The 10,877-nt window shown below is 42.1% G+C and overlaps 1 protein-coding gene across 1 annotated transcript in view; it reads right to left on the minus strand.

The window, feature by feature from the left end:
* PROS1 (protein S (alpha)) overlaps positions 1-10,877 on the minus strand; it is a gene marked incomplete at its 5' end in the record, with an annotated part of 27,900 nt that overhangs the window by 1,409 nt on the left and 15,614 nt on the right. Inside the window, 6 exons of the mRNA XM_010151408.1 lie at positions 1,854-2,067; positions 2,849-2,997; positions 4,531-4,699; positions 5,768-5,935; positions 6,898-7,087; positions 9,176-9,294. Of these exons, the coding sequence (XP_010149710.1) occupies positions 1,854-2,067; positions 2,849-2,997; positions 4,531-4,699; positions 5,768-5,935; positions 6,898-7,087; positions 9,176-9,294 (1,009 nt within the window). The remainder of the gene's footprint in view (positions 1-1,853; positions 2,068-2,848; positions 2,998-4,530; positions 4,700-5,767; positions 5,936-6,897; positions 7,088-9,175; positions 9,295-10,877) is intronic.

Raw genomic sequence — 10,877 nt, forward strand, 5'->3', positions numbered from 1 at the left:
GCGCTGTCTGGTCTGACTCTCACTACTCAGCACCTGGTTATGCACTGGTCAGTGGGTGGTGAGCAACTGTAGCATATTGTATCATAGCTTTTATTTTCTATTATTTTAATTATTTATTGTTAGTAGTATTGGTATATATTAATTTAGATTTAATTAGTAAATAGTTCCTATCTCAATTTTACGAGCTTCCTTATTTCTTTTTCCTCTGATTCTTCCCTTCTGCTGAAGGAGGGGAGAGGGACTTGTGTGAGCAGCTTCGTGGTATTTTGCTAGCCGGAGTTAAACCACGACACAGGGGAACAAGGAATGTTGCTACCCTGTCATTTTATTTTTGCTGTAAGCTGAGGTACTGCTCAAACAGTCCCGTAGAATTGTGCCCTTCTGCTCTGCTCTGCTGCTGTGATAACTCTGCTGTCACAGAACTGTGCAAGTCTCACTTAGCCTGCACCGGTTGTGCTGAATTAATTAGCACAGAGGAGCACTCCCAGCGCTGGTGCTAGTTTGAAGAGACGTGTCATAAATGGGGATTTCTAGTCTTCAGGAAATGCGTATTTGCTAGATGCCTTTTAACCATACGGTTCTCTGCACTGTGGCTCACAGCGCGGATCCATCCTTACCCACCTTTTTATACTGCTTGGTAATCCCAGAGGCTTTTTGGGATGAGCTGGAGCGAGCAAATGAATCCATTCAAAAACACAATTTTCATGTTTGATGCCTAAATCTTGTTACATCCTTGGTTACTAGTGTATGGAGACTTGTAGAGAGCAAGCGAGTTCCAACACCGAGGCAACCACCACTTCCGACAGCGGCTGTGGTGCCTGCAGCGCTGCCCTCAACACCTTGCTTCTCTTCTGAAAAGCAGGCCGAGAGGGCGCAGCCATAATTCCAACTTCCCCTGTGTACGCTACCTTGGAAGAAATGCCTAAGGAGATCATCTCCAAGGGATACACAGCTCCACTCCTCTTTCTACTCCTGTGCACCCCTGCCCCCGGCAGAAGCAGCACACTGCTGAGGAAGACCAGCTCTGCCTGGGGCAGTGCTATGACCCTGCAGCCCACACGTGAAATGGGTGTCAGTGGGTGTCAATTCGAGATTGTGTGGGTCAAACTCTTAAAATTTCCTTGAGAATTGTGAGGCGCTCTCCCTAAAATAACAACAGAGCATACAGAGAAGCTCTGCCAGTAGTAATGTTACCATGGTGTCTTTACCAATTTTCAAGTTTGAAGATCTCGGGCTTTGAAAACTCCTTATCTGTGGCAATACTATTTTTCTTCATGATTCACACTGAAGTCAAACTATAGGTAAGCATGTGTACACTTCCTGAACAAAATAACGCTTGGACATGTCTTAAGAGTGGGGATACGCTTGCAGCTTGCATTAAACAAAGTATTTGCTGTTTCAACACACTTTCTATCTCAAAGATTGCCAGGCATCTATCACCCAGAGTTTAATTATGAAACCATGCTCCTGACTTCTCCTTCTGTACTGCTGACACTTAATTTACTTACAAAAGCCTGGTTTTCTTACACGCTTGATGCACCTCCTAAATTGTGCCAGCTGGTGGCATTTTAGAAATATGCAATGCCTGCTCCGCCCCAGCTCAAAACTCAAACGCATTTTCCAAATTCAAACCTCTAGAGAGGGACGCTCATGCCCGTTAATGGACCTAATAGAGCTACTGTTGAGGAGCAGGGTCTCTCAACAGCTGAACAGGCTGGATGAAACAAGAAGCACTTGGGGAGTAAACTCCCTATTTCTTTTGGTACAGTTGTAGGCTTCCTCTAGCTTGGCTAAGGCTGAATATAATCAGGCTTGTCCAAATGACCAAATGAATGAAAAGAAACGCAGTTCACCTGGCAGGCCGCCCAAGTAGGTAACAACGTCTGCCATCATCGCTTGGTGCAGGACAGAGAGTTGCTCTGAATTGCTTCTGTCTGTGTGTGAATCAACAGAGAGTTCAAGTTGCTGTCTGGTTACCAGAAGTCCAACCAGCACTTTTCTGGGTGTACATAACTTCTTTGATTCCAGATGTGCAACTATGACATTTCCAATGGTCACAATGATTTTCTAAATGGAAGAAAAGTAGGTCACAAAAGATGCCACATAAAACTTCAGCACATATTTAGTTCTGAAGCATTTTATATTTGGAAGTAGGAAAAAAAGGAAGCGTTAGAGCCACATTTTAAAAACTGGTACCTTAAAAGTTGGAAAAGTTACCAAAGTTGATGCATCATCTTTGGCAATGGATGCCATTCGTTTATATTCTTAAATTTATAGGTGAGAATGTTCACTGTGAGGAGAAAAAATCTTTGGCTATGGTTCTGAGGTGAAATCCTATTTCCTTTAAAGGCAAAAGGAGTACTGCTACAGCTTCTGAGGTAACCAAGTATTCACTATAGGTTCTTATTTTGGGCAAAAGCATGGACTGATTAGCCATGGTGTATCATAATGCTCTATTCTGGGATGTCTGATGTAAATTGGAACTTATGGACAAAAAGATTTGTTTATATACTAAAGCTAACACAATGCTGTTACTGTAATACCATCGTTCTACTTCTGTCATATCTCCCTTTCTGCTTTGTGCACTCGGAAGGGAAAGTTATAATCCTGATGTACTGGACAGTACCTGACCTAAGAGTGCTTAGTCACTGCTGTAGCAATCGTTAATGTGTTTTCTGCACACCACGATGTGATTTAAGTACCTTTTCAAATGCTAATTTAGCCTACCAGCTCTGCTGCAAGTAAGTGTAGCTTTTCTCAGTTTGATTTTTCACCAATGGAGGAGTGAGTTTACTTCAATTACTATTTAAAAGGTGTGTGTCAGCTGCTGTGAGAACTGTAAGGTCACCTGGGAGTCAGAGGAGTTCGAGTCCACTATGGACAAGGCGAGAGGCACTGTTTCACTGGAAACCAAGGCAAACATAACGCCGGTGTCTGTGGATGGGCGAATAGTCAAAGTCACGTTTATCAGCCAATCTTCAGCACTGTCAAGATTGCCTGTTTTAAAAAGTGTAATTGAAATTAACAAATCCCTTCATTAATAAAAAATTAATATGATGTAAATTAGTATTTAATCTGCTCCCACTGTAGAAAAATGAGTACTAATCTCCAGAAAAAACAGTGAACTCTGGAACTTTTAGAAAGAACTATAAGTCTAAAAAATAAAAAAGCTTTAATCCTGCATTTTGCCTAATCTTCTGTGCTTACTGGAATTTTTTTTCTACCTTCTCCATTCAATGTGGGACAGGTGCCACATTCATCAGAGGTCAGTTCAAATTAAAACCCAAATAACTAATTTATTCATAAATTGCTGCATTGAGTAGAGGATTGGCAGTCAGGAATGTCACTTTGACATTCCAAAGCAGTTCCACGATTAAAATGGAAACATGCAGGTCTGTAAAGTGAATATGCAGATGGTGCAAATATAATTTCATATGATGCATTCATATTAAAAATTACCATTTAAAGAGGTATTTTCCATCTTTTGCCTCTTCTTGAAGTGTCTCTTCCACATCCCGTGTTCCTAAACCATGAGGTGAGGTCACATTCCCCAACAGAAAGCCAAATGGGCAGGGAGACAGTGGGCTGTGACAGCTCATAGAAGGGCAGCAGTAGGTGTGGGCAGCCTCTCTGGTTCGGTGGGGGGGAGTGGGCGTGAGAACAGAAAGGAGAGGGGGTGAAGACATGGCGGCAGCAGCCCCAAACATGAAGGTCAGGAGGAGTCATGGCAGCACGGCGCTAGCGAATGGATGGGAGGAAAGTTGAGGAAACTTGAGTGGCATAGGAATCTGACAGAAGTTGGCTGGAAGCACAGAATATAAAAAAGTTGGAGAAATCTTTTGAAGCAGAGTAGAGAATTTAAAGAAAAAACTTTTAAATACTTTCTGGGAAAGAATACCAAGTCCTGGGATTAAAAGAATTTGGGATCAGAGCAGGGTTGAAGGGTAGTATAGTATTTGGGATGGGGAAGAGTATAAGACAGCAGGATTTGGGATCATGCTCAAGAGATGTCTCACTTTGGGCTCTCAGGCATGCACAAGGAGATCTTGGATTGGAAATTTTGATATTAGGGCAGGAGGTCAGGCAAGAAAGTTCTGGGTTCGGGAAGGAGCAAGAGATGCACCTAAACCCTCCAGATAGGATGTTCATTTAGAAACAGCAACATAGAATTATCAGCAACACTTTTTTTCCATCCCCAATCTTCTGTCAGTATTAGGATAGCTTTCCCCGCAGGGAAAAATGGGGAGGACAGAATTAGATCTTTGGAAAATGAATGTGTTCAACAGTGCCCACCCTCTGCACATGAAGACCATGCTTCCTAACCTACAGCGCTTCAGAAATTAAATGGATGACATCAATGGGATCAGAATCCTCATTTGAGCAAATTTCTAACAGCAAATTTCTATGGGAATCATTGCTGGATGCAGTGGTGTGTAGCTTAGTTGGTGTGTTTGGTTTTGTTTTTTAACAATTCATCAGTTCCATCACCTGTCCAGCAATAACTATAGGAATAGCCAGAAAAATACTTACTATAGTTTATCTGAAACTTTGCCATTCCAGTGCCAGGGTAGAAGGATCCTCTCCCCACTGCTACTAAGCAGTGTTTGCTTTGTTTTTCCTGAATAACTTCTTTTACACCTGAATGTCCCTGATTCATCAGGTTCCAGGCACGAATGCAGCCATCTAGCCGGGGGTTAATCTGTAGAAGAAATACAGCACTAGGTGTTGGCATTCCAAGTCGTTTTAAAAATGTTGATAATAAGGCATTACCGTACATACCGACTTCTGGATAGCAAATAATAGCCTCATCAATGCTGCAGGTTAGAGCATTGATGCCAGGAGAAAACAAATGGCGTGCACTTAGTACCTCAGCCTTCAGGAGGGGTTTCTGATTTAGTAACGCTTCCCGTTTTGATGCCAGTGATCAGTACAAAACAGACTGCTTCAATGTTTAAAGCTCACGCCGTCTTTTTATTTAGGTCACAACAGCTTTTCTGTAGCTGAAAGACAATGACCACTAGCACTGTCCCTTGTTCAAGGTTTCATCTTCTCCTTGTACCAAAGTACAAAGAAATTTCCAGAATTACTTTCTGTTGGGTAAGGCGATGTTGTATTGCTTCGTATTTTTTCTCTCTGCTTCACTTTTGAGTAAAAATGATTTTTTGCCTTTTGTTTTTTAAAGATGCAGCCTCTACTGTACAGTTAGTTTTTGCCTCTCTGTTTAGACTGCCAATTAGTTTGAGGGCTACTGGACTGAGAAGCACGGTTGCAAAAAACTTGTCTGTACCCATCCCCAGCATAAGACAGAGCTGTTGAGAATGGAAGTCTGAAAGAATCATGGGCCTTGTCAAGCCTGGGCTATTACAAAGCCTATTAAAAATGAAAGCTCATTGTGCTGCCTGCACTGTGAATTCCGTACCTATTCAGAGCCTAGCAAAAGCCGGCACCGGAAACATGAATCACTTTGAAATGCTCTCACAGCAGAAGTGGTGGTGATTTAGGTCATCTTAAAGCTATAGTGGGAAACAGGCTACAGAATCCTGACAGATTGGACCATAAGTGCTGTGTTTTTTTAACTGAAACCTATCTGACGACAGACTACAAAGCTTCACGCATGTTTATTTTCAAAACAGTGGTTTAATAACCTGATTTTCATTTTTCTGCATAGATTCCATGCCACTCTTCCTTCCTCTGTGACTAAGTAAACAATACAAAACCAAACAAAGAACAGAACAGCATTAGTCAAGGTTACCCTTATTTTAGTTACCTGTTTAACAAGAGCGCTGCCCACTTTGCGAGGTAATCCTGCAATGTACACCTTTGTTTCCAAGAAACCCTGCGATTGTTTAAAAAGGGTTCCTGGACTGTTAATACTCATCACGGCTTCTTTAGCTATTTTCACACTGATGCTGTGTTCTAGTTCTTCAACCGAGATCTAAAATCAAATACAAATAGTTACATATATACACACACAAACATGTAGAATATTCTAAATACTCATTATATATGCCTGTGTGAAGCACCACTAATGTTTCTCTAAACATCTGACTGGTAAATCAGTTTTAATGCAGTCAACATTTACAGCCTATTTCAACTCGAGTCATGACAACTGTCCCTACCCATGGACACCCACAGGAGGATGACCTTCCATTCCACCCCCATCCCACCCCTGGAAAATACCCATGCAGCTGGTTAGTTTGCTTTATGCGCTATGGAGTTTGCAGGAAGCTGACTTTGACAATTGCTCTATCTCCAATCCACATTTGGCACACTGTTCTCCTTGTCACTGCAACCTGCGAGAGGATTGAGTCTTACAGGCGGGCTGCAGACAAAATAGGTTCTACGCTTGTTCCTGCTATTATTAGGCATCAAAGTAGATTTTTCATCTCAAGGAAGTTGTACTGAACTGAAACAGGAGGTCTACACAGAATCAAACAAACAAAACCTAACTGATGTTAAAAATCTGGTGTGATTTAGAGATGGTGTAAGTGAGCAAGGCCTTTTGTCTTTGGTATGCAAGCTTGAAGAACAAGATGGATTTCTGGTCTAGCAAACGTAAAACTTGCTGTCTATACAACGTATTGTGTAACTATGCACTTGACTATGCAATCATACTCCTTAATATTCTGCTGCTTCCTTTATCATGATTACAAAGAATAATTCCTGTCTTGCCAGACAGTGGTATTTACCTCTTTCTTGATTGTAAATGGATGCCACAATTTCCCAGATATAAGGCATTCTTGTGCATTTCTTGGCTGACTTTTAAATCTGGGATTTGAGGTCATCATTTGAAGCCCTTTTAATAGTTGCTTAGCTTCCTCTTATTTTACTTATCAAGACAGAATATTCCCACAGTGGGTTAAAGGAAGGAAAGGGGAGAGGGAAAACCCGGCTTACTATATGCCACAGTCCATCATTAATGGCTTTGCCTCCACTGGTGACTTTTGTTCCAAATTCGTTCTTGAATTGAATTTCAATCTTCCCATCACGAAGAGCAAGCAAGATCCATGCTCTATTGTCAAGGGATTCTGCATACAGTATAACACCCTCTGCATCATATGTCCGGAAGTCAAACTCTGCTGTAAATCTGAGTTGTGAAGAAGGAATCTTGATAAGAAGACAGGAAACATGGAATTCTGTATAGCCTAGGATAACTCATTAACAGGGTAAAAAAAGTTCATCGATACTAACCTTTTGGTAACTTTGTATGAGCAGTTCTGGTATTTGCACACAATGAGCCAAAAGCAGAATGTCATGTAAGCCTTGCTCATCTGAATCCAGTGAAAAGTGTTGAGATTAACGCCCTGAGCTGGGATCTGAAAGACCCTTGGTTCAGTTCCCAAATCTGCTGGGACCTTCACATGTGAAGGATATCACACCCCCTTGAGTAAGAAGGTAGATGCACTATTCCTATTGCATTTTGTGGAGATGCCATGCAGCAAAATTACATTATTTACTATGTACTTCAGTACAACAGGGTTGCCAAGTGTTGTCCAACTATAACCTAGCAGTTTACTTTGATTAATGCTGCCTTTTGCATGTCAATCTCTAATTCCAGGACTTGTCTGGATCTTGGCAGTTGGTTGAATGTGTTTATGTAACAAAATTATGGTTTATGTTATAGCACCTGTACAGTGGAAGAGAGAGAGTATAACTACAGCAAAACCCAGTCCTTGTCTCGTAGAATTTTTGCACTAGATAAAACAGATTAAGGATGAAAGGAGAGAAAAAGGCCTGTGGAGGTTAGACTTTGCTGAAGTCAAAAGAAATAAGTAATGGAGCTGTAATTAAGAGCTCAGGTTGCTTTCACTCTCAGTCTTGTTCTTTGCCCACTAGATGTCAATGTCTCCCATGCAGACCCACTGAAAAAACCATTCTGTATTTACACAGAGATTGTTAAGACAGCTTCAAACATTTATCATCTTAGAAAGGTCCTCCAGGAGGGCATTAATGCCTGGTCAACTTGGAATAGCAGCAGAGGAAAAAGTTCTCAGTATTTATGCCCTTCGGTAAGGTTCTGAGGCTCGGGGGATCACCAGCTCAACAGCTGCTGCTGCTGTCACCCTCTAATTGTTCCATCAATAAGTCGAGGAACACTGTAATTTCAGCTGCTGGGGTGAAGAAGTCTAAGAGTAATAAAGGGGGGAGGGGTCACTACCATTAGCAATTGTTCTGACAGCTGTCAAGGAAATCATGCCGTCGGCACCCTAGAGAAGGCACTGTGCTCTGTCGGTGTCCCTGACCCACGTGAAAGGATGCATGGGGTGGGGGAGAGGGCAGCACTGGGCTGCTAGTGTCCCTAAGCAGTCCGTGTGCAGCACGTCACAGCTGCTACCCACAGCAGAAGTGAAGCAGCAGCAACACCCAACAAAACCTATCGCTATATATAACTGGAAGCTGTGCGTTAATTATTTTCCTGTAACAGCTGAATTTCATCTTGAGAATTCTAAATGCCTTCCTGTACCTGTACCGCCGCCTCCCACCTTCCCCAGGCCCTGCTCTCTCCTTTAGGGGAAGAATAAGCCTCTGCCATGAGGAAGCACCAATATTTTCGCTCTCTTGTCCACAAAGTAACGGGACCTACTGCCTGTTAAACTTACTGCCCTCAACCCTCTTCCTTTTTTGGATCCGTTCAAGTCTGGATCTCTTTGAACTCTTTCTCCCAGTCCATACACCTCTCCCTACAACAGCACTGGTAACCAGGACTGTAACAGCTGGGAGTCTCCAACCCTGTCATTCACAGATATGCTCACACCTGAATGCCCAAGGTGCATGTCTTGCCCCAGCTCCGTGCCGTTTCCCGGCCGGGACACTGCTGCTGCTGCCTCCTACCTGCCTCCAGGGCATCTGGGAGAAACCAGCTGGCCTTTTAGCTTTGCCATGCAAGAGCGTTGCTGTCTGCCCGCTGGGAAGGTGGCTCAAGGACACGGCATAACCAGTAAGAGATGCTGTAAACTGCCTCCAGACACATTACTCTTGCCTGTCCACTTCCTCTAAGTGGTAGTATATGCAGGAACCCGAGTTAACTCATCCTCCATATCCAAGTATCTTACCCAGTGAGGAGACGGTGCTATTATTTATGCACGCAACGCACTCTTCCTAAACCCCCAGAGAAAACTGATGGAAACAGTGTCCGTGATTTCATTGCGTGCTTTTCTCAAGAGCAAATGCTTACCTTGTGACATTTGGCAACTTAAACTTTAAGTACAGAACAGGAATTCCCATAAATTGCTCTGCCAGGTAAAGCAGTTCGTAATTCTTTTCAAGGTTCAGTGGGATACACGTAGTAACAGACTGAAAATGGTAGAAAATAAAAGGCTGTTAATGCATTGTGACAGTTCATGAGGCAATACCTACTGTGGGCTATCAGCCTACCCCTTTTTTTAAAGCAATGGTTTACCTCTGGGGTTTTCTGGTTTTCTTTTTTTTAAACTATGCACAAATGAAGGGGTGCGTTTTTCTTTTTTGAATAAAATCTCCATTTATTTAAGCTGTTAGAGGATAATTCAGGTTGAAACACAGTTCTGGTGGATGGCAGCTAGTATTTAAGTACTCAGTATTTGAATAAAGAATTCAAATCTTCCATCAGGCACTTTCCTTTCACCAGGGACCCGTGACACCCACCTACCAGGGTCTTGCCAGGCTTCGTTATTAAAGGTGTCTGGAATCTAAGCCTGAACAGGCGTTAGAAAGGCATGGGGCCAGAGCTGCGTCTTGAGAACATTTCATAAAAATTTTCAGCGTTGCCTTTTACTTTATCAATGTCGATGTACAACTAGTCATACCTGAACAATCTTTAGTACTACTAGAATCATTTATCTGGAATGAACAGTAATGATTTACAAGTGGATTAAGTAACAGATTAATAGAAAATGTGTCTGTCTAGCTGTTCCTTGAGTGTACTTGTCCTGCTTAAGCTCTGAAAAGGAATGTTGATGAAATGAGCACGGCAATTCCTGCAATCGATTTCTGAGAACTGTTAGTGAGGATATGAAGTTCTTAAGACTACATTCTCGGGAAAACTGTAGAGGTTTGAAGTATCTGTGGCAACTGAAAGGCCTACAACATTATGCAACACTGGGATTAATCCTAATGCTCTAGCCAGAGTCAGAGTGAGTAATCACAGTCAGCCAACTGCAGTTGCAACGAGGGGAAAAAAATGGTGCTTACTCTTTCATGTATTCATCTACCTGAAGTTTTAAACAAAGGCGTTTATATGAATATGTAATGCCTATTTTCTGTGCAGTGCAAGTTTAAACTAGTAAAACATTCAGTAAACCAATGTCAGGTCTCCATTCTGAGGCATTATCGACTTCTTTGTCTTCTGAAACTGTAACGTTATAATGGAAGTAATATCTACAGTTTTGTTTTAAAAGTAAAACACTCTGATTTCCTTTAGGCACAGGGAACTAGGCTCTGCATGCGGAGAGAGTTAGAAAGGCTCTTCTAGAATGTGGTTAAGGGCAGCTGTCTCACTGACGAGTAGGAGCCTAAAAGTCTCTTTGATCTGAAGTTGTTAGATCAAAACACCCCTTGAATATCTGCTATGTGATGGCAGTATAAAGTCCTACAGAAGAGAATGATCAAGAGTAGGTGTGCCCGGCTTTTCTGTTCTCAAGACATGCTGTGCTTTGGTACCAACGCAGTTCCTTCTGTACTCACTATGTAGCCATTTCATTAAATGTATAGGTGTTCGTCCTAAATTTTATGGCTGCTTCATTTTGTGTCTGCTAGCGTCACTAGTCTTTGGACTGCATATATTTTCAGCTGATTAACTTTTTTTTCCCCCAATTGAAAGGTCTGCAAATAACTTCTAGATAGAGAGTTAATCGCTTTTGAACAACAGTATTGGGAAAACCATGTAATGAGGCTAGAAG

Source organism: Eurypyga helias, unplaced genomic scaffold (assembly GCF_000690775.1).
Source record: "Eurypyga helias isolate BGI_N326 unplaced genomic scaffold, ASM69077v1 scaffold13405, whole genome shotgun sequence".
NCBI classification, from domain to species: Eukaryota; Metazoa; Chordata; class Aves; order Eurypygiformes; family Eurypygidae; genus Eurypyga; species Eurypyga helias.